Consider the following 21,442-nt stretch of genomic DNA (forward strand, 5'->3'; position numbering starts at 1 on the left):
GCGAAAGTCACGTGATAACTAGCGGAGAGTCATCGCGACGTAAAATGCTGTAGAGGCTAAAAAAGGGAATATAAAAATACTGCGGAAATTAAAGCGCACGGGCGCTGTTACAGTCCTCCTTGTTTTAGTCCTTTCCGGTTGCCCAGTCGCGCCCATAATAGCGTGGGGACAATTCATGACACTTAAATGACCTTATAGCATTAAAGGCATGTCTGCTGAAGACCCCTACACTCCGCCCAGGCGTTAGTTTTTCCCTCTCAAACGGAGGCCTTCATTACCAGTTCGAACGTCCCGCGACCGCCATTTTCATCGGCGCGCAAGGTTTTCTGGGGTGATGACGGAAAATGGTTGCTCGATCCCCTTGCCCTCGGTAAAATTGGTAGCAAAATGCCGCATTACGTTGCTTTTGAGTGTAGTATTCAAGTTAAAAACAGGAAAGGGGTAAGACTCCTCACAGCAGTGCTGTTCGAAGTGCTTTGAACACAGACGTGAGTCTTTGGGCAAGGATGTCCTTCCAACAGCATGAATCCAAGCTCGTCGAATCGCTGCATCACTCGGAAAATTGTGGAAACGAATTTTGGGATCATTTACCCTGTTTTCCTGTTTTTTTTCCTGCTTAAATCTGTGCTTTTCGACAGGCCTCCTGTATCATTCACAAATAAGATCATCTACATTGATCGCACCAACAATTATTAAGAGGAATCGAATTGAACTCGTTTGTACACCCTTTTGCTTTTGGAAAATCAATCGATTGTGCCTTCTTTTCACACACCACACAACCATATTAAGACTAGGACGCTCCCATCTAAGTTTCAGAGGAAAAAACGACGAGAAAAGTTGTCTCATGTACTCGTTCTACTGTCGTTTTCCGACGCATTTTCCTCCACTTCTTTCGCGGGAAACCCACACAGGCGCGTAGCAGCTGTTATTCGCTTCAAACAAAAATTTACTGAACATGCGCAGACAAATTGCCTTTCTGCCCATACGACCAGATTATAAGCTGAAAGAGTAATTTAAAATGAATGTGATTATTCGTAGTGAAAGTAGTGTGGTGAATATTATTATGGTCTAAATAAACGCCCAAAGTAAAAGGGTCTATTCCATTCATGCACAATTAAAGCAACATTTATGACAAGGAGAATTCTTATTTACAGCTACAGTCTAATCTGTATAAGCGGCACCGTATTAAGCAGTCACCTTGTATTTAGCGGTCGGTTGCCAAAGTCCCGAATTTGTTTCCCATTAATCATTGTAATTTTACCTTTATTTCGCGGTCACCCTTTTTTTCGAAAGAGGACAGTGATTGCTCTTCTGTAAGCACTGTTATGTAGTAGCAAGAGAATTTAAGGGGACAGAGACGAAAAATCAGGGCGTTAGCCAAAACTGGTCGATTTTCGTTAATTTATTTTTAGCTTGGGACGGAAAGCATTTGTGGTTTCCTAATGTAGCTTCTTATTGCCATAGTCGGTGTGATATTAGGGGAACAAATCTTATTACTGTTCCCCGATGCACCAGTTTTACATACAGGCGACCAAGGCTCACTGCAAGAGGACAAATATTTACCATTATGCATTTACACATAGTTAGTGGAGGGTCCCCTATGCTAACTATGATTTACATGTCCAAGTAAACAATTGTAGTAACATTCTTTGCGGATTTAGCGAAACGTAACTCTCGCCTCGCAGCATTTGGATCAGAATATAGTAGTATTTTGTGACAATGGTTTTGATTTTAGGAGGGTTTGTATAAGGAAAAACGGATTCGTAATGTTTGGTTGTTATGGTTGAATTTTACTCCGTGTTTTATCAACGTAACTAGTATTAATTCCTTAACCTAATTTTTACAATGAATAGTTAGTCTTACATGTCAGTACATGTATGGGGTAGTCCGGCTATTACTATCCATTAATAACTTCAGTAAAATTGATATGTCCCTAGGCCTGGACCAGAAGCCACCTTCTCTTTCTCCTTATAATCTCTTTCTGAGTTTCCTTCCCTTTCTTTAATGAGCTGATGAAGTTTCCACTCGATTTATGACCCGTGCGTTTCGCGTGCCCGGGACCATAAATTCCTGCGTATCCAATCCACCCCGTAACTCACCAGTACGGCCCGCGAACTCGGTTAGACAGAGATATGTTCAGACTTTCGCAAATATGGAATCTATTTGTTTAATATGATAAAAAAGAAAAAAAAAATTGTTGTTAATAGTGATATACGTCTATCCTCCAACAGATCATAAGTAAGAACCAATCAAAATGTGTATATAACCCAGCTATCATAAATTACCCACTATTTGTATTTTCATTTCAGGCATCTTAGACAGTAGATTTCCAGCTGATTAAATGCTCCAATAAAATCTACTTTCGCGACAACCAAAAATGTTGCCACGCTTTTCGATCACCGTATGGATCGATGCTCTCCTTTCCCAAATGGTGTTTCTTACCCGAATAAAAGAATCTGTTGTCGACACGGACTTGTGTACATTGGGTACAAAGGGGGTTGTATGTCGCCCGTATCAATATCAAAGATGCAAGCCGTTGAGAGCACATAGACAACGTTGAAGGTGGAAAATCACTAATAACATTGATGAAACTTCTTTGTTACGTGGTCCCCACTAACTAATGCAAAGTCTTCCTTTTTTTCAACTACTGAAGTGGTTTCAAAGTAGATACGTTTTTTTTGCTCGTTGTTGGCCTCGCCCGAAGATAAATCTTTCTCCAGGACGGCAACCGAAATTTATAACTTATCTTAAAAATACAAATAACTCTTTTATAAACTGTTTAAGTTGTGGATATTCGATTATCAGTTTAGGTAGATACAAATTGAATTATGGAATTATGTTTTAGTATTTACCCGGACATATACATGATCGAGGTAAAATACGCACCAGCTGGAAGAATATTGTTCATCTTTTTTCATAGTTAAACTACATTTTCACGGCTGCAGCAGCCACATGTCTAAGTGAAATTTGGGACTAAGTTCCAAAAAAGTGATCATGCTGATGCCGGTGTAAGTTTCCTTTACAGTCTAACGTTGAGTTGTAACATGTTATCGTACTCTTCGCTTCTCGGAATAGATAATATCTGCAAAAAAAGCATACTTTGGCGCCTGATGTTTAATTGTGTTTTTTTTTTTTTATGAGAGCTGGGCAGTTGATATTTTTTTAGTAGTTTTCTTTACTCCGTGACTGAGCACGAGGCTGATATAGCGCATGCTCTGATCGGTTCAAGCACGAGGACGTTCTTCTCTCGTAATGCCCCCGGGCCAATTGAGGAGTATGCAAATAAAGAACAACGTAAAAATTTGAAAATATCCAAAAGATATAAAGGGGTGATCAACACCCAGAGAGAAAAAACTTTTGTCAACTAAGGCTAAAACTTCGGAATAGAGGAAAGAACCAAGAGTGAATTGAAGATTTCAAGATTTCGATGTAATTTCTCGTTGATTTATATTAGAGGATACAGGTTTTGGACTTATTGGCAGGAAACTGTAGTCTACTAGACTATAAAAGTTGTATCGTTTAAAAATAAGTTGTATCCTCGAATCTTTTGCGCGCGTAAGGAATGGTGATGTAAGCCTGACTATGACGCATGTAATGGATCTATTGCCACATTTAAAACAAAATATGTGCACTTGAGATTTACCAAAAGATACTGAGAAGTCTAACAGCATGCTTTCATCAAAGCTCTCTTATTTCTTGTGTTTTATCACGTGCGGGTTAATGGAAGCTTTTGGTCATCGAGATAACGAACGTGAAACGCAAGTCCAACAACTTGATACGATTGTGGTAAAAGATGAGGAATATCGCCGGAGATCTCAGTGTATGTCTCACAGCAAAAGCACAAGACAGAAAGATTATGATGTAAATGGAGTTAGGGACCGCGGAATCAGGTACTGGTTCAGAAGAAACAAAATTGTGCCCGCAGTTTTACCCACAGCCAGAGAAGGCCGTTCTGAGGCCAAGTGCGCCAACGGGCAGTGTACCATACACGAGATTTCTGAAGACGAGCCAGTTGAAACCTCAAACGATCATGTTGTCTTAGCTTTCTCCGAGACCAAAGACAGTTTTTTACAAAGACAAACTGGCGCCCAGGCTCTACAGAGCTTCGCAACATGTGCTCGGCTGAATGAAAATTTTATGAGGAGAACAACTTGGATGGGAGTCGATAATCGTGACAAAGATGATAACACGACGGATACCCAAGAAACTGCATCGAATTCGTCTTTTTCATCGAAAATTACTACATGGAAAGCTTTCAGACAAAGGATTTCATTCAGAGGGACTCAAAGGACAGCAGAGAATGAGTCTTATTGTGGTGATAAAAATATTTCAGATGCGCAGGAACGTAGACCTCAAGGAAAAAAGGGGAGAATTTCAGGCAAACCCTGTCGAGGAAAGTCAATGAAAAATTCGTCCACTACAACCAAAAAAGAATCTTTTAGATCTCACAAACCTAGAGATAATAATTCAACATTCAATCGGGATCTTTACATGCAGATAAACAACCTTGTTGTCACGGAAGCAAGTGGTCAGTGTGGTTCCAGCGACCCATTCCGGTTCCCGGAGATGTCTGAATTGAGCGCGTTGCCCCTCGAATACCTCGATTTGAGAACAAACGTTAAATGTGACTCACAGCCCACCAAAAGGAAATCTCGATTACCAGGGGTGCTCCGAAAATTTAGGAGAAAAAGAAAAAGCGACGGTGCTGCTGATTAGGTGACTGCAAGGCGATCGATGAAAAAAGATGATGACCTCGTTGCTGCCCGTTGGTCACAATCAGCCTCATAAACTTAACCCGGCAAGACGAAAAAGGGGATTTATTTTACCTCTAAGTAATTATTACAAGTCTAAGCAATTCCACATTTTTTGTCCTGCTGCATGCAAGATTATTGATACTCTTATGAAAATCCTAAACAAAATACCAACTCTCGAGGCGATCCGTAAAGCGGTAGTTTGTGTTTTCAAGCGCGAGATGATTCTGGGCGGCTAATATTCGGTGGCCATATTGGGCGAGTGGAAGACTTGTGACGAGTGGCGACCGAATATTCACCGCGCTGAATCTCCCGTTTGAAGACACAAACTACTGCTTGCAAGCAGGCTGGGAAATGCAAAATGCTGTTGGGTTGTGTTGCCCACAAAATGTCACATGACTAGTCAGTCATATTGTTCTGAGGAACATCCATACGTATTATTCAAATAAATTATGATTTTTTTCTCAAGTGAAGAGCATAAGAGTATGGTACCATATCAAGACTATACGATCAAATGTTACTCCTGGGTTAACGTTCCAACCATTTACCGTATCGCATGGTATCATTGTGAGATTTTACAGTAGAATGACACTCCCACTTGGAACGCGCGCAAAATGACTTAGCGCGACGTAAAATTTTCTGAAGAGGTCATGTAAACATATGCAAAGCCACAAGAGGCAACCTTGGTGTAATCGCGCTGTTAGGATGGAATACCCCCTTGGACGGAGCTGCGTGATTTCACTATATGTGAATTCAGTTCTTTATTTGCAAGTCAAATGCGACGAAAAATGACAGCAATTTAAATATTCAAATCGTCCACATGGTATAGTCAGCTGGAAACCATCTTTTACTCCCTGGTCGATCTTTCTTTGGCTCTTTCCTAGATCAGTCTCTACAATTATTGCCTGACGGTTTGTTTTTTGAGTTCTTTGTTCAGTTTGAATAATCAATGTCAGCTCTTTCCACGTCCTAGAAAGCGTCGACAAAGTAAATTGAAATATCAGCAGCTTAGTTTTCCCTTGTTCCCTTGAATGTAACGTAAATTGAAATATTGTGAATCTGTTATAACACTCCGCGAGAAGAAATGTAAGCTGGAATCGCAGAAATGAAGAGGGCTGATTTACACATCAGAAAATTGAATCTGAGTGGCCGGTAGGCGATTGTGCAAGATCGAAGACTAAAGTTCCAGTAGCTTAATTCATTTTGACTCATAAAAACATGTAAACTGTCCACTCGACCGCCAAGGCGAGTATTGCGAGGATGATTAGAACAAGGTTGCTTTCTCTGCGTCTTGTACGACGGCCCAGCGGACCCCAAGGAATCAAATCGTTAATAATCAACAGCCCCAGTATGATTATCGTCGAAACGAAGAGAACACGGAGAGTCGGATGATCGTAGTCAAACAGCAGATTGTCCATGACTATAATATTAAATCGAAAATTGTCTTCGCTGAAGTGTCTAAATAAGCTTTGTTGCGACGTGGCTCAAACAGGAGTTTCGATTTATTCCTGCAAAGAAAAGTCGATTTAGTAAAAGGAACATAAATAGCCGAGCGGCCGTCGAGCCAAGACCGCAGGTCAATTCACCGCTTATAAATTATGTACGAAAATCAGGAAAAGAAAATAATTAAAATTCATGTTCACAAATGTTATGTAATGAGTTTGAATAACAAACAATACGCGGCTTCCGTTCATTAATTTTTTTATCTATTCATTTTTTATAAACAGCAAATGTTGTGTTTTTAAGGCAGCTTACTCTTTTGAGACTGTGTCACGGCGAATTAGTGGTTTCTTTTCATATCGTTTATGACATATTTTTCTGTGAAGTATATCGTATTATGCCTGAAGATGGAAGACCTCAGTATAAGGTGGGAAAATGGAGTGTTAAACGGGGTTTTTCCATTGATCGTCATTGCAAGATTGATTTTTTGCGAGCGATTGTTTGGAAATCAAATCGGGTTGTCATCCAATGAAGCCACTAAGAGATCAGTTTTACTGAAATTCTCCTCACTAGAATATTACATCCCCGCAAGTAAAGGTCCTGAGAATAGCAAAGAGTAATGGCTGCGTCCTTCAACACATTCTCTCAGTTATTGCCGTTACAGAAAAATGCACGCACACTCACTGTGATGAATCTGTGTTGACTTTAGGGAGATCTGTAATTGAAGAAATTCTCCTCACTAGAATATTCTCTCAGTTAATTGCCGTTACATTCTCTCAGTTAATTGCCGTTACAGAAAAATGCACGCACACTCACTGTGATAAATCTGTTTTGACTTTTGGTGAACTGTAATTGAAGAAGAGTATAAGGCTTAGAGCCCAACCACCATCTATTACCCTCTCATACAACATCCTATTGTCTGTTTAATATCAACCGCTCAGAATGCGATCACCTCCTCCAATTCCCCCACCAGAGTAGGGAGAGGAACGGTCATCAATCGTCGCCAACTAGTCGTCACGAATCGACAACGTGCTTCCCGCTCAGAGATGAGCGCTGTACATCGTCATCGCGGTTGATGGCGTTGTCTTTGCTAGGATACAAAGACGGAACACGTACTGTAGAAATGATCCTAGTAAGTACGGTCTTAGATGTGATTCAGTTGAACAACTGAACTGATTTCATTTAGAAAGATGCTACATATGGGATATCCCTAACAACAGATCAAACTCGCATGCGCATTGTTTCTGAAATCTAAAGACCAACGGCTGATTTGGGACAATCGTTTTCTTTCTTCTTCACGTGTTCGTCGATGACGTAAAGAACCTCACCGGAATCAAGCTATCGCAAGAGATTTGTTACTTAAAGAACCTGTCCACACATCAAGGTAGTGCTGTGGCTACACGACACAGAGAGGACTTTCAATTTCGTTGATAAAGTAACAGACATGGGTGTGGCACAGTCTTCGTCCGTCTGCAATCCCAGCCGCCCCCTGGCACCCTTCCCCCACGAGAACACATCTCCATCATTGCTAACTGCAACTGTAAAAGTATCTCCGCAAGAAACAAACGTAAGCTTCTTGTTTTCCAAAGCTTTAACAACTCTGGGCTCCCTGCAACTTCCCTCGCGTTCATAACCGAGCTGGCCAAACGAGTTGGAACCGAATGTTAGGCATTTACCGCTGTCCGTTAGCACCGCAGTGTGTGACGTTCCCATGGTGACAGCCTTGACAGGCTCGGCCATCACAGGCAGGGAAGTGATGGGCCTCAGAATATGTGACTCGTCCACGGATTGATCCTCAGTGTCTAATGCCAGTTTGTTACATCTGTTACTACCGCAGGCTAACAGCCTGTTATTCAATGTCAACACAAACGAGCAGTCCACGCCGCATTTGACCTGTTTCGCAGTAAAACCAGGTTCAAGACTCACAGGTTGTGGAAGAGAAAAACACTGCTGGTTTCCGAGCCCCAAACGCCCGTTGTCACCGCGTCCCCACGAGAAGAGTTCACGGTCAGCCGTGACGACCATGACATGGGAAGCACCACAGGACACCTATGGTATTAAACAAGCGGGGGCGATATTACTGAATGATTTCATATTTGCTAACACGTAACAAGATCTTGACGTGATAATAAGCGACAATGTTTGGATAAAAAAAGATGCAACTAACTCAATTTGTGGTAGAAAGCTAAGCTCTATTGAAGTTTGGGCGAAAAATACTGTTTTAATATTGTTACCAACGACTTACTGACAGATCACCAGCAGATTACCACCTGTGGGCCACAAGTTTACTTAAAACTGTATGTTCTTTGTTTTTCTTTGTTTTTTTTTTCTTTGCTTTTGTTTTTTTGGTTTACTTCTCACGGGTGTCAAAATATTTCTCACCTGCTTAACTTCAAATCCAATCAATTGTTCAACAATTTTGGCCTGACCAACGTCATTGTGATTTCCATGTCCTAATGCACCATGCATTCCATTCCCAAATGTCATGAGGATTCCACGATCTAGAAACAATTATATGAAAAAGTAAAGCTGTATGATACACGCATTTTGAATTGTTCCTACTTATGATCTATTGGAAGAGAGATCGATAGGTGACTCACCATTAACAGCATTTTGCTTTTGCTATCACATCAAACAAATATGTTCCAACGAACATTAGAATTTTAGGCAAAGTAAACAAAATGCTCAAAGACAGTAAACAAAAGGCTCAAATAAAGGCTTGCTAGTGATGATCATGATTTTCCCAGCACACAAATACTGATTAGAGGGTCATAAGCTTCTGTTATGTCTATTAGAACAGTGTTTTATTAAGGAAAAACAATATCAGAAAAACAATTTTGGCCAGTTTTAGCTCTTTAATTCCCAGCAGCGATTAACATGTAACATCTCCCTATCATATCCATACATGACCCTGCAAACAGGTAATGAGAATACTCAAACTTATCAGGTAGAAACTGTTATCTTGATCTAACATCAAATTCTCCTAACTTAATGTAGCAGCTAGATGGGGGAATTTTTAAACAGATCTTGGGAGTTTAACGATAAAACAATTCAATAAAATCAAAAGGGGAAGCCATTCAGATTCAATAGACCATAAAGGAATTTTACCTCTGTTGGTGCAAGAAGAGATAATTTACAAGTAATTATAAAAATACATTTTTTATGAGACAAATAACAAACAAGTAAAGTGGATGTGGCCTCTACATGACATCAAATGGAAATTCAAACAATTCCACTGTACATCACAAGGTCTGGAGTTCATTGAAAGTTTTACCTGTCAAACAAGCCACAAAGAAATCACCACAGGATACTTCGACTATTGTCACTCCAGATTGCCCCTCTAGAAACCTTGGTACCCACATATCTTCCAACAATCTCCCCTTCTCTGCTGCATCTGAAGAAACATCCACTGCCTTCTTATTGGAATCCCAGATGATCATACGTCCACTTTTAGAGACCCCTGTTTTCAGTGCCCTGCCTGTGGCTACCTGAACGACATCAGAGTCATGCTGTGGAAGTGTCAGTTTAGCTGGTGATCTGATGCCACCTCCCCACAGGTACACTACATACTGGGGTTCTCTTGGCTTAAAATCAGGAAGTCCTTCAAGAATTACAGAGGCTGAGTTTGTGGAGCTGGTGCGATAGACTTGATTGCCTGTGGGACGGCTGCCACTTGATGATCGTCCACTTTTTGGAGGTATGACAGCTGTAAATAGGCAGACACTTTTTGAATAGGCTACATATTTTCAAGGGGTTAAATATTTTGCACATTGTCATGTACTTTGGTAAGACATTCCCAACACTACTACCTTTTAGTATTGGCCTACATGAGTGGTTTTTGCATTCCACATCACCACGGCCCATTCCAATGTACTGATTAACTTCCCTAACATACCTAAATAGTTCACCAAACCTATTTTCTTGTTAAAAAGAATCAGTCAATTGGGAAAGGGTTCGAAACTGGATTGTTTCTCCTAAACCTGAAAACATAACTTGACAAGACTTAGCAAATTCTTTTATAGCCCCATAATTCATTACACATACAGTTACTTGACAAAAGAAAACAATTGTGAGAGCAGTACATAACCTTTGGGAATAAAGCTTTGTCTGAGAATAGTATGGAATTATACTGTTACAGTAGTAATATGGAAAGCTTTCCCACTTCTCTCAATTCAGGATCCTACTAAAGCTGTTAGAAGTTACCGTGTTGTTGAGATGCGCATGAACAACAAAAATGCAAATTCAAAGTTTACCCGATATTCCTGCTGTTGGTCTTGGCGCTCTGTTGCATGGAACTCGTCCTACATCAGTGTGCAGATTAAACAGAGCATTGACCACAAGCGGTTGTGCCATGATCTGCCGTAGAGTTGGCCTCTTAGCGGGGTCCACCTGAAGCATGTTTAAAACAAGATTCTTGAAATCTTCACTGTATCTTTCGGAAATCGGAATGAAGTTCCCTTTCATAATTTTCATTACCAGAGCAGGCAGATTGGATGCCTCGAACGCTTTCTTTAACGTAGCTAGTTCGTATAAAACACATCCAAGAGCCCAAATATCGCTTTTTTGATTATATGGTTTGCCCTCGCACAGTTCTGGCGAAATATAACATGGCGTGCCTATCACGGAGTTGGCCTTGCTTTTGCTACTCAGTATTTTTGAGATGCCAAAATCTCCGATCTTTACTACTTTCCTTGTCTTGTTTAATAAAATGTTTTGAGTCTTAAGATCCCTATGAAGGATGTGTTGTTGGTGGACGTGATGAATAGCCAGCACAATTTGTACGAAAAGTCGTATTATCTCGTCTTCGTCCAAAAGCTTTCCCTCGCGTTCCTCGAGGAAAGTGTACATAGTACCTCCTTGGGCATATTCCATGACTATCATTAAGGCTTTTTCCTCGACGAAACTCTCAAAATAAGCAATTATATTTGGGTGTTTCAGCATGGAAAGCACTTGGACTTCGTTTTTAGCGGCCACTCTCTCCTCTTTACTCATTTCTTCCACAGGAATTTGTTTGATGATAACATGACATCCATCGGAAATTCGTCTGCACAGATATACAGTTCCGTAGGCACCACGGCCGATACTCTTAATTTTTTCGTAGTTTTCCATTCCTTTATCAGATCAAAGGACTTATATTACACTTTGAACTCCCTAAATAAGAGATCGGAGAAAGGGAAATGGGGTAACAAAATATATGTATATCTGCTAACAAACGGTGATATGAAGTCTCCGCCATGTTTTGATCGATTAACCTCACTTTGAAAGTCAAAGCAGAGAGAGGACTGAGTACCACAACTTTGTCTGTTGGCAACAAAATGTCGGATAAACTTAACAAATAACTCTTAAAAATCTTTTGAAAACATGACCACGGACGCGTCCGAATCGTTACGACAACAGTTCCAGCTAATACAGGAACAACAACAGAAAAAACTTCTCGCCAGAAAACAGCGAAAGACCAAGAATTCTGACAAGACATCAAGGGACGATGAAGAAGCTACAACGGTTGAAAGCTTTTGGGGACATGACGGCACAAGCGATCATTTAGACTTAAAAGTTCGTGTATTTTGTTTTGATTAATTTAGTTCAAAGTATGAGTAATACATAAAATAACTGTGCCAACTGGGGGTTCCATTCTCAACTTTCTCGCAATGTGTACAGAAGGGAACACTATTGTTCTGGAGAAAAAAAATTGAGCTGTTACTTTTTATACTGATTGCAGCGACTTGAATCTCTAATTATAAACAATTCCAAAAGCACACCATTAACCCTTTGCACCCGTAAATCAGTATGTATATTCTCCATAGTGTTCTCCAAGCATTTCCTAGGGGGTTGACAAGAAGAATTTGAAAGCTTCATTAGTTGCCAACTCACCAACTTGATGAATGTCTTTTATTTTCATGACCTAAAAGTGTGATTCAGCGGTGATATAATTATTTTAAGGAGACATTAGGGACTGGTTAACAAATAAAGAACCCGTGATGGTGCTCTGTTCTATTGTATTGCTTTGTGCTTAGCACAAAACAAGTGCCTAGAGCACAACAGAGGGGAAACAGGAGATGTAGTTGTGTGTTCTCCCCACTTCTTGAGTGCTCTGGTCACAGAGTGGAGAACATTTGAGGCTTCTTTCTTTAATTGTTAATGAAGAATCTGTCAAATTACGCCCACATTACTTTCTATTTTCAAAACAAATGATAATTCTCTAAGGGAGCTAAAAGGGTGGCCAGCATGTTTTATACTACCTTAAACACACAATGAGAATCCTTGTCAAAATAGTCAAATAATCTAATTGGTCAAATAAGACCAAAGCTGTCAAAAATGTCAAATCATCAAAGTTCACAACTCCAGACTTCTGCTTCTAGTTTTTTAGTCTAACTTAAAACAAAATCTGAATCAAAGCATAATGTTTGGTGAAATCCAGTCAAATTGTGGCTCACAAAAATGCAAGTTTTTTCTTATGACAACCTGAAAACAAGTTGTCCAAGGCATTTGTGTTATGAATGAACAACTTCTGAATTCACAGGAACATGAGAATTGCTTGGAGTGACAGCTAGCGCTGTAAAACTTGGCTGCTGACTGACCAATCTGGCCTTCTACTCAATGTATCTGAAAAGATATTAGAGTAAGCGGGCAGACAATATAATATCTGAGGATTGCTTCACAGTGATGACCTGGGAAGTCTGGGAAATGGTCAGACATTGTACAAATTGATAGATAGAGTGACAGCTTGAGCTCAGCTCCACTCACAAAACATGCTCTTTCAACTATTGAAAGTGTGAGTTAAAGGGTTAAGGGAGAAAACACGGTGAATTTCATTTGTATCTATTTAATGCTAGAATTCCAGAGTAAGGAAATGTGTAACAAATGAAGTTTTTTTTTTTCAGCTTGATTCTAAGGTGCTTTTTGGGGAAGAGGCACCCGTGCACAGGGAACTTGAGGACTTGAAGGATACTATAAGGGTGCGTATATTATAAAGTAAAAATCCAAAACTGATTTGCTATCCTATAATATTGGAATAGGATTTCACAAATTTCTCTGGATTTCACCAGGATTCTTACATGTAGCTTGCAACTCATATTTCGATTTTTGAAAAAAGTCTTTGAGGATCTCATAATTTATTTGTGATTTATACTTGGGGTTTTTAAAGATTGGGAATTATAATAATATTATGTGTTTGGATATCAAAGTTAGCTTGAGATTGTCCCATATGGGCTTCTGCATTACACACCTTCTCTATGAATTTTTTTTTTTTACTTTATTTAAAAATGTTTACTTTGACAATGACAAGGTTTTAAATTCATTTGTGAAATTATTTACAGAAAAAGAGAAAAATTAAATTTAATGTGGCTACACAACTGTTACAGTAAACTCCTGTTACAAGTCCTTGGCATGTAATTAAACCTTTAACTCCCGAGATCTGATTTTGAATTCTCTCCTCTAGCTGATACACATTTCCTTGTAAATTGGTTATGAGAATTTGGTGTTCAATCAAGGTAACAACTTCTACCTGATAAGTTTGTGGATTCTCATTACCTGTTTGCTGGATCATGTATGGATATTATAGAGAGAAGTTACATGTTGATCACTTCTGGGAGCCAAAGGGTTAAACCAAGGTTCTACCAGACTGATCCTTCACTTTGACATGTTTACAGGAATGACATTGTACTGAGTACAGTGTTGTAAATGACAGTAAGAATTCAGACTCGTTCTCATAAATCATACAGGTTCTTAAAGATGAAAATGGAAGACTCTACAAGCTTCTTGGTGAGAGAGATGAAGAAATGAGGATTCTGAGAAAAGCACGAGCTGAAGAGAAAAAGGCTTTGGCTGGTAAAAACTAACTTAAAAATGAAATAACAATTCTTGCTTCTGTGTAGAATGGGGGTTATTAAGCTGTTCAGGGTAGTCAACTGCTGATTTTTTTGGACAATATTTCAGACTTGAGCTCTATCCACTAATGAATTAGCTGCTGTCAGAAAGGGTTACATTTAAAAAAAAAAATGTCATTTAGAAACTGTGTGGCAGCCTTTTGTCAAGTAGGGTGCTCCTGAATTGTAATGCGCTGTTCAATTCAAAGTTTCTATGGGAATTTGATTGTTTTCTGTGCCCGGGAGATAAGGAATTTGAAGCTTGCTTGGCAGGGGTGGGGCATTTAAACCAGAAGTGTCATGTCTTTTCACTGAGTGGACATCTTCAAAGGGTTTGACATTCTAACTAGTCTTCTTGGATGAATACAAAAACCATAAACCCTGTCTCTTGTATCTTTTCTGCACTGATTAGCAGGGGATGTTAAAGAACCCTCACACTACTATGTCATATGCAGCCTCGGATTTCCTTTCCTTTCCTTTCCTTTCCACAGGCTTATATATGTGTGCATTTTTGTGTGGAACCTCCATTTGATCATCGTAAACTGTGTTCTCTTAGGTACAGGGGTGGCAGCTGACACTGCTGCTGGTAGAATCATGGAACTGTCAAAGAAGAACAGAGAACTGATGGCTGATTTGGAAAGTGAGCGTAACAAAGTACGGCAACTGATGAAGAAGATGAGAGAGATGGAAAGAGAAGTATTGTACATTGCATTAATATAGTAGAATGAGAGTTGTTCGTTTTGTAGTTATATACACTCTTGCAAAAAAGGAAACTCTAGCAGACACATTTTTTTTTCTTTTATACATGCTGACATTTGCAGAAAGCCTTGATTAGACATCTACCAGTAGTGTAAAAAAAAATGCTACTTATAAAATTGTCAAATGTAAATCAGTGGAAAATAATTTAATGGTCACCTTCTATTGCACTGATCGACAATTTTCTTTGCCTTGTTTGTCAGATGGTATCCTCAGGAATTTTGCAGAGTAACTCAAAACAGCCTGGTGAAGAGCGGAAGAGTAAATCAAAGTCATCAGATTCAGAAAAGGTAGTGGTGGTTACCTGGTCATACTTGTACAAATTTTTGAACTCACACACCAGCCCTGGTCAACTTCTAGTGACCTGACTACATAAAGATGTAGAGCCCAGTGTAATAGTTAATAATTATTGGGGAAATTCAGTTTTCCTTCAAGATACAGTAGAAACCTGCTAACTCAAACTCACAAGGGAGACAAAAAATGGTTGAGTGGGAAGGAGGGGGTGGGGGTGGGGGTGCGAGTTAGCTGATATGAAATGACTGAAAAGATTTGTCAAGGGAAATCAGAACTTGTTCGAGGTATCAGGGGATTTCAGAGTTATAAAGTTTCTAAAGAAACTGTGGTGCTGCGTTGGTGGGGGTAACAAGGTAATGGTTATATCTTTTAAATTGAAATTGTAAATTGGCCGCTGTAGAGTGAATTGAGTTCGAGTTAGCAGGGTTCCATCTTAATATCCCACAGCAAGTGATAGACAGTATAAGAAAATGAAATATATTTATCCAGCACCATGTTGCATGTGATGGTAACCATGCATTCTTTTGTTTTGTAGGATAGCTCTGAAGTTGCCTCTCTGCAGGACAAATTGAGCCAAGCAAACAATAAAGTGGCAGAATTTAGGAACCAATGTGACAAACTCAAAAAAGATTTAAAGGTTGCACATAAGGTCAGATCACTTACTTATTAGGGTTGATCATCTGCAGATTTTATACGACCACACGATCTCGTGTAGTTGCATTAAATGCTGGCGTATTCATTTATTTAACTTTTTACTCACTTAAGGTCCTTGCAAAGGAGGTTGGGGATGGTTTCAACATCGCTACACTGTTGAATGACTCCAGTGGTTGGAGAGGACGACAACAGCAGATCACTTCTTTACAAAATAAGGTATAATTTTAGTCCATGGGCCAGGACCCCAAAAAAAACGTTTTCGTACTAAAGAGAGGGACAAGAAATGACACTCATTTCCAAAAACTTTGATCTCTTTAGGTTAATTTTACGTACGTGTATGATGAAACATGATAATTGAGTAGCTTCATAGGGGTTATCACGTGATAAAATGACGTATACTCAGTTGTCCTAAATTAGGAAGGAAGCGACAAAAACAAAAACGGGTAACTAAGGTTTTACAACTTATCAACCGTATTTTTGATTTTAAACGGAGGTCATACATTTTGATGATGGAAATACCTTCAAAGAGGTTTGGACGGCTTTCCAGTGAACAACTAGGGAAATATATTTCATCATGATTTTGTTTTAAAGGCCTTCTTAAGTTCAGGCGTTCCCATAGCTGCAAGCGTATTGAAAGCTGTAACAGTCTTATATTCAACTTCACAGGTTACAGAGTTGAAGGGACAGTTGAATCAGGTTGCTCGTGGTGGCTCAGTTACATCAAACAACATCTTTCTTAGATCAGCCATGATGTCACCCTCCAGTGCTCCGTCCCAGTATGACGAGAAACACCGCTCTGTGTTGAAAAAGATCGAGAAAGATCGTAAGGAGGCACAAGAGGTGAGAAGTGCATCAAATATTGTTGTGAAAGGTGGGCGTGCGCAGGCCGGCGTCATTATTTAGCTTTGGAAAGCGCAGTAACTGTGGTTATTTATTTAATGGTGTTTCAAAAATAGTACAACTACATGGTAGCAAAAATAGGTCACTCACATGTTCGCAGTTTTATCATTGTCCATACATGAAAGGGCTCAATTCTCCTGAAAGGAAATAACTGTACAAACTTTGTTCTTCATTAAGCGTTAACTTGAGCTTCCCTTGATATTCACTTTCTGAGTATTTCCCTAAAACCCTGCCCTCTAACTTTCTCTCATGATATACCCTTCCTAGTGAAATCTGGATCCCAGGTACACGCGTTAAAAGGCGAGAATGCCATAACAATGGTCACGAATGGTTGGGAATAACCTGTCTGTGCATGGTTGTTGATTGGTTTCTTTAGAAAACTCAAGCAGAGCTAGAGAGTTTGGACCAAGAGCACACCAAGTTACAACAAAAACACGACGCCGCCAAAGCGCGCAATAAGGTGCTAGCTAGTGAACTGAAGGGATTGAAGGCTCAAGTGCAAACCCTACTGGAGAAAGGAGCTCACGATGATGAACTTATTGCTGCTCTTATGGTATGTTCAAATGTTGAATCCTTAGCTTTTTGTTGTGTTTGTTGGTTGTCGTTGTGGTTATGGTACCTACTGTGTAAGTGTGCGGCGAAGGTTGATTGTGCGGTCAAGCTACGTTTACTTACTTGGTAAGCGGAGGCGCATTATTGATTATGCGTGGAAAGAACTGCGTGAAAGTGTTTTAGAAACGGGGTTGAGCCTCGCGAGCCCCGTATCTCATAACTGCTGGAGACAATCGATTTCTGTCGCGTAACATGGTAAGGAGTTTTTTCGTTCCGCTGCATGGCTTAATAGTCCATCGCACGAAACCCCAGTAAGTGCATGTATTTCTCCGAATTTGCTTGACAGTTGAATGGCTGTACAATGTATTCCATGGTGGAGGGAGACACTGTGAGAGTGAAATGTCTGGTATAAGATCACATCACAGTGAGCGGTTTGTAACCTGCACCTTTCAAAATGGAGTCAAGCAACCATTAGAAGGATTAGAAGAGGGCACTTTCCTTTAACACTGTGGGTGGAGATTGCTTCTGAGTTTCAACTGAAGTGTTTCATATAGGATGATTTAACCGCGGTGTTTTCTTGGAATGAAAATAACTAGAGTGAGATCTTTTGTTTTAGAGGGAGCAGCAACAGCTGAAAAGTGCAGCAACTAAAAAGGACACTTCCTCATCGCCTAAACCAGTGAACAATTCAGAAGACAAGGCACAAATAGAGCACCTTAAATTGGCCTGCCAAGAGCGAGACGGACGGATACAGCGGATTGAAGAAGAACTCAGTAAAGCGAGAGTAGCACTGCAAAACACTAACGAAAGATATAAGGAGCTTAGCGAGCGCGAGACAAAATCTGTAGCGTGTGGTACGGAGGACTTACCGACAAATGAAGAAAGGCTGAATAATAATACTGCCCCTCAAGAGCCGGTCTTGAAAGGACCATTACTGGTAAACGGCTTTGTGGAGGGAGGACCCCATGCGGAGAGGGCCGAACACGTAGGACTTCAAAATAACAGTTACATGTCGCATAACAGACAAGGAAATCCATCACAGCATCATCCCGAAGGACCTCGAAGGACCCAGGGTTACTCTGTTCCCGGTAGTCCGGTTAGACGACACGTGATGTCACGAGGAAGTATAAACGGCACGCCGGGAAGGAATTCAGCGCATGGAAACCAGCTGCCGCCCACACCACCAAGTGGTGGACGTGGAAGCAGGGGACGCCGGAACAGTGTTGGAGGCAGGTATGTAAAAAAGTGGTGCTGCTGATTACTTTATGCATGAAAGAAAATAAGAGAAAAAGGCTGGATGAAAAAAAAAAAGGATAAACACCAGACTGACAAACAAGAAACGATGTTTCACAAAATTCTAACTCGGCAACACAGTGTTTCCTTTTTGTGTCTTAAGAAATCTTGTTTTGTCCGCAACAGGGAAACTGCCTCAACCAGTGGCTCTCTTATAACACAGTTTAGCCATTTGTTTTTTGAGAGAAACAGCCCATTGATTTCTGTTCAATTTTGATTATATCAGTGACGAGATCCAATTATTAAAATCTCAAGTACATGAGAACAAGTCCTTGTGTCAGGCGGCTGAAGTTGAGCGAGATCGGCTCCTAGAACTGGTTACCCTCCTGCAGAAAAGGTAATCTATACACAGTTAACTTTGACAGTGTGAATGGATCGGGGGGGGGGGGTGTGCAGTGCTTTGGATGCAGTGCTTTGGATACTTAACGGATTGGAGGTGACAAATCGGTGTACGACGGAGAGCCTAATATAACTTACCCAAGGGTCAGTGATTTAGCTTGCAACTAGTTCCAGAAGACCTTCGGGCGGCCGCAGCTAGAACTCTTTTCTCTTTTAGCTTTTTATTCCGTCAGTTGTTAGTTCTTAATTTTTTGTTTCGTTTTCTTATGTTAATTTCGCTGTATAGATGGTTGAGGTCTCATATAATTGAAAATTACTTAAGCTATCAATTTTTTTTGATGGAGAATATAAATTTGTGTAATATTTCAGAGTCGATGACGCTAATAACAGTGAGTTGGAGGCAATCAACAAATGGCAACAAGAACGACGTCAAGTCGTTCACGTGGAGAAGCAGCTGAGTAGAGTCCAGTCGGGACAGGGCGTGGCTAAAGGGCGAGGCAAAGGATATGGGTCTGTGGGCACAGGACAGGAACGACAAGGAAAGCCTGAAGACTTGGACGAGCTTGCAACTAGGTAGGAAATTACGTAAATATCCCACTTGGCCGATTATTGTCAATTCCTTGTGTGCCAACGACTTTATAAATACACAAAGTGGTCGGTTTTGAAAGAGGTTATCGTGTACGTTGCAATACGCTCTGATGAAGGGCAAACACCAAAAGCTTTTCAAAATTTGATACTGAGCGCTGTTGATGTACTTTTATCAGTTTGAAACTGGTGATCGACGATGCGTTTTATTAAGGGTTGCTTTCAGTTAGGAATCTTTCATTGTAATGGCTCGGTTTTTGGGGCCGAACCTCGATGCTATACGATAGTCGACATTTATATTTTTATTTCCTAAAACTAGGAGAAAGCTTCATAAATTTATACCACTCTGAATTCTTTGTGGTAGGGGTCATCTTGGGCCACTGCCATACCGGGAAATCCTTATTTTAAACTAACACGATCCTTTTGATTTCTTGTGTAGGCTGGCCATCCAGACAGACGAAAACGACGCGCTTAAAGAAGCACTCAGTTCCACGCTGAAAGCCAAAGAAGAGGACTTAAAATTTTACCAAGAGATGATCGATCAGACCAAGAAGATTTTCTTGCAGGGCCTGAGACAATTTAGACAGAATTCCGCCCCCAGCTAGTGTATGCCATTTGGAATTTGGACTTCATGCTCTAAGTCAGATGATATCAATATGTACATGATCAAGCCTTCAATCGATTTTGTCTGTTTTGTCACGTTTTGCTTCCTGTGAAAAAAAAGGAGAGAGAAAAAAAATATTTGTGAGAGACACTTGAAGACTTCCTAACCGTGCTTGCCTGTTCACAGTTGGTTTAAGTGTTTCGGTTCTTACTCGAGCGGCTTAAGCGATGATCGTAGACGGTATTCTTGTAAACAGCGAGCAAATTGGACGGTTTGCTATCGCCTTTCACGTAGTCTCCTGCGAACAGCATCGTAAACGCACTAATTGAATGTCGATGATACAAACTCCTCTTTATAACACCTGGCCGCATTCTCCTTTGTTTGTAGCGAACACTTTTATCCCGCAACGCTGCTAATTACGTACCTTCAATTTATCAGTTGAACCCTTCAACATTGTTGTTTGTTTGTTTGTTTTTTTTTTATGTAAATCTGGACCTTGCGTTAGAAAGCGAAGCGGAAAGCTAAAGGTGGCGTTGTTACATAGTTTGATTTTGGGAAGTTTCTTGTGTAGGAGGTACTATCTGGCAAACGACTGGAAAAGAAAGCTCCAGACATGAATCTTAAATTATCATGCAACGGTAGCGAGATTGAGCAAATAACTTTCACAGAAACTACTTGGAGTAAAATTAGACAATCGCTTGAGTTTTACTTAACACATAGATGACATTTTTAAAAAAGTGTCACAATGTATTGCGGTGCTGAAGAAGATTAAGCGTAACCTGCCTCTAGCTGAGCGTAAGCTATATTTCAACGCCTTGATCAAGCCAATAATGTTGAATGGCTCATGTGCATGGTGCACTGCGTCAAAAGAGAACGTCAACCTCGTATCCAAGCTGCAAAAGCGAGCAGCTCGAGTAATCTTGGATGCTGATATCGGTGAAAGAAGCGAGATGCTTTTTAGACGACTCGATTGGCTGCCACTTTAGGAAGAATTAAAGCTTAAAAGGACTAGTTTAATATTTAGGCGCATCAAAGATGAAAATAATTGTCCGAGCTATATAACAGAACTTTTAACGAGAAACTCAGACCGACACCAGAACCAGTCGCCATGGAAAATATAACTTAGTGTGCCCCTCCTATAATAGAAAAACGGAAGGGGGACGAACTTTTCAGGCCAGTGGAGCAAAACTATGGAACAGCCTCCCTTTAGATATTCGAGAGAAAGACTCCATTGGCTCTTTTAAATCTTCTCTTCGAAAATATCTTTTATCCAAGAACTATTAGCTTAGTTTTTAGTTGTGCATATCCAGATTTTAACCAGGGTTTTTATTATTATTATTATTATTATTATTATTATTATTATTATTATTATTATTATTATTATTACGTATGATGCACGATCCTTCGCA

At 40.1% G+C, this 21,442-nt stretch overlaps 2 protein-coding genes, 1 long non-coding RNA gene and 1 other non-coding gene across 8 annotated transcripts; 1 reads left to right on the forward strand and 3 right to left on the reverse strand.

The window, feature by feature from the left end:
- Positions 1–5,497: 5,497 nt before the first annotated feature.
- On the reverse strand, positions 5,498–11,454 carry LOC111326365 (serine/threonine-protein kinase Nek8). Of its 3 annotated transcripts, none has more exons than XM_088740431.1 (5): positions 10,445–11,454; positions 9,466–9,897; positions 8,574–8,692; positions 7,008–8,240; positions 5,498–6,259 (listed from the first exon to the last, which is right to left on the reverse strand). In XM_088740431.1, exons 1-4 carry the CDS (start codon positions 11,298–11,300, stop codon positions 7,551–7,553), a joined length of 2,097 nt encoding a protein of 698 aa, XP_088596557.1. In that variant the 5' UTR covers positions 11,301–11,454; the 3' UTR covers positions 5,498–6,259; positions 7,008–7,550. The 3 variants fall into 3 exon arrangements, with proteins under 3 accessions (XP_088596557.1, XP_088596556.1, XP_088596555.1); XM_088740430.1 differs by having other exon boundaries at positions 6,876–8,240; XM_088740429.1 differs by having other exon boundaries at positions 6,507–8,240.
- Positions 7,124–7,337, reverse strand: LOC148719353 (small nucleolar RNA U3). The gene has a single exon (XR_015994349.1). It is a non-coding gene; the product is annotated as a small nucleolar RNA U3 (small nucleolar RNA).
- An 18-nt stretch (positions 11,455–11,472) lies between the features above and the next one.
- Positions 11,473–20,484, forward strand: LOC111326387 (coiled-coil domain-containing protein 13). 3 transcript variants are annotated; one of them, XM_022930369.2, is made up of 13 exons: positions 11,474–11,744; positions 13,073–13,147; positions 13,913–14,018; positions 14,613–14,752; positions 15,016–15,102; positions 15,642–15,755; positions 15,872–15,976; positions 16,427–16,600; positions 17,037–17,213; positions 17,829–18,445; positions 18,732–18,842; positions 19,214–19,417; positions 19,869–20,484. In XM_022930369.2, the coding sequence occupies exons 1-13, from the start codon at positions 11,553–11,555 to the stop codon at positions 20,032–20,034; spliced, it is 2,268 nt and encodes a 755-aa protein (XP_022786104.2). In that variant the 5' UTR covers positions 11,474–11,552; the 3' UTR covers positions 20,035–20,484. The 3 variants fall into 3 exon arrangements, with proteins under 3 accessions (XP_088596553.1, XP_022786104.2, XP_088596554.1); XM_088740428.1 differs by lacking the exon at positions 11,474–11,744 and adding an exon at positions 13,630–13,681 and having other exon boundaries at positions 13,089–13,147; XM_088740427.1 differs by lacking the exon at positions 18,732–18,842 and having other exon boundaries at positions 11,473–11,744.
- LOC111326388 (uncharacterized) lies at positions 14,018–15,984 on the reverse strand. Its single transcript, XR_002694436.2, has 3 exons — positions 15,867–15,984; positions 14,972–15,055; positions 14,018–14,656 (listed from the first exon to the last, which is right to left on the reverse strand). It is a non-coding gene; the product is annotated as an uncharacterized LOC111326388 (long non-coding RNA).
- Positions 20,485–21,442: the final 958 nt, after the last annotated feature.

This window comes from Stylophora pistillata, chromosome 12 (assembly GCF_964205215.1).
Source record: "Stylophora pistillata chromosome 12, jaStyPist1.2, whole genome shotgun sequence".
Lineage (NCBI taxonomy): Eukaryota > Metazoa > Cnidaria > Anthozoa > Scleractinia > Pocilloporidae > Stylophora > Stylophora pistillata.

Coding starts and splice junctions, on each gene's coding strand:
- LOC111326365 (XM_088740431.1), bottom strand. CDS start 11,300: ATGGAAAACTACGAAAAAATTAAGAGTATCGGCCGTGGTGCCTACGGA. Junction 9,898..10,444: donor ACCAACAGCAGGAATATCGG/GTAAACTTTGAA, acceptor GCCTATTTACAG/CTGTCATACCTCCAAAAAGT. Junction 8,693..9,465: donor CTTTGTGGCTTGTTTGACAG/GTAAAACTTTCA, acceptor AATTGTTTCTAG/ATCGTGGAATCCTCATGACA.
- LOC111326387 (XM_022930369.2), top strand. CDS start 11,553: ATGACCACGGACGCGTCCGAATCGTTACGACAACAGTTCCAGCTAATA. Junction 13,148..13,912: donor ACTTGAAGGATACTATAAGG/GTGCGTATATTA, acceptor TAAATCATACAG/GTTCTTAAAGATGAAAATGG. Junction 19,418..19,868: donor TTGGACGAGCTTGCAACTAG/GTAGGAAATTAC, acceptor TTTCTTGTGTAG/GCTGGCCATCCAGACAGACG.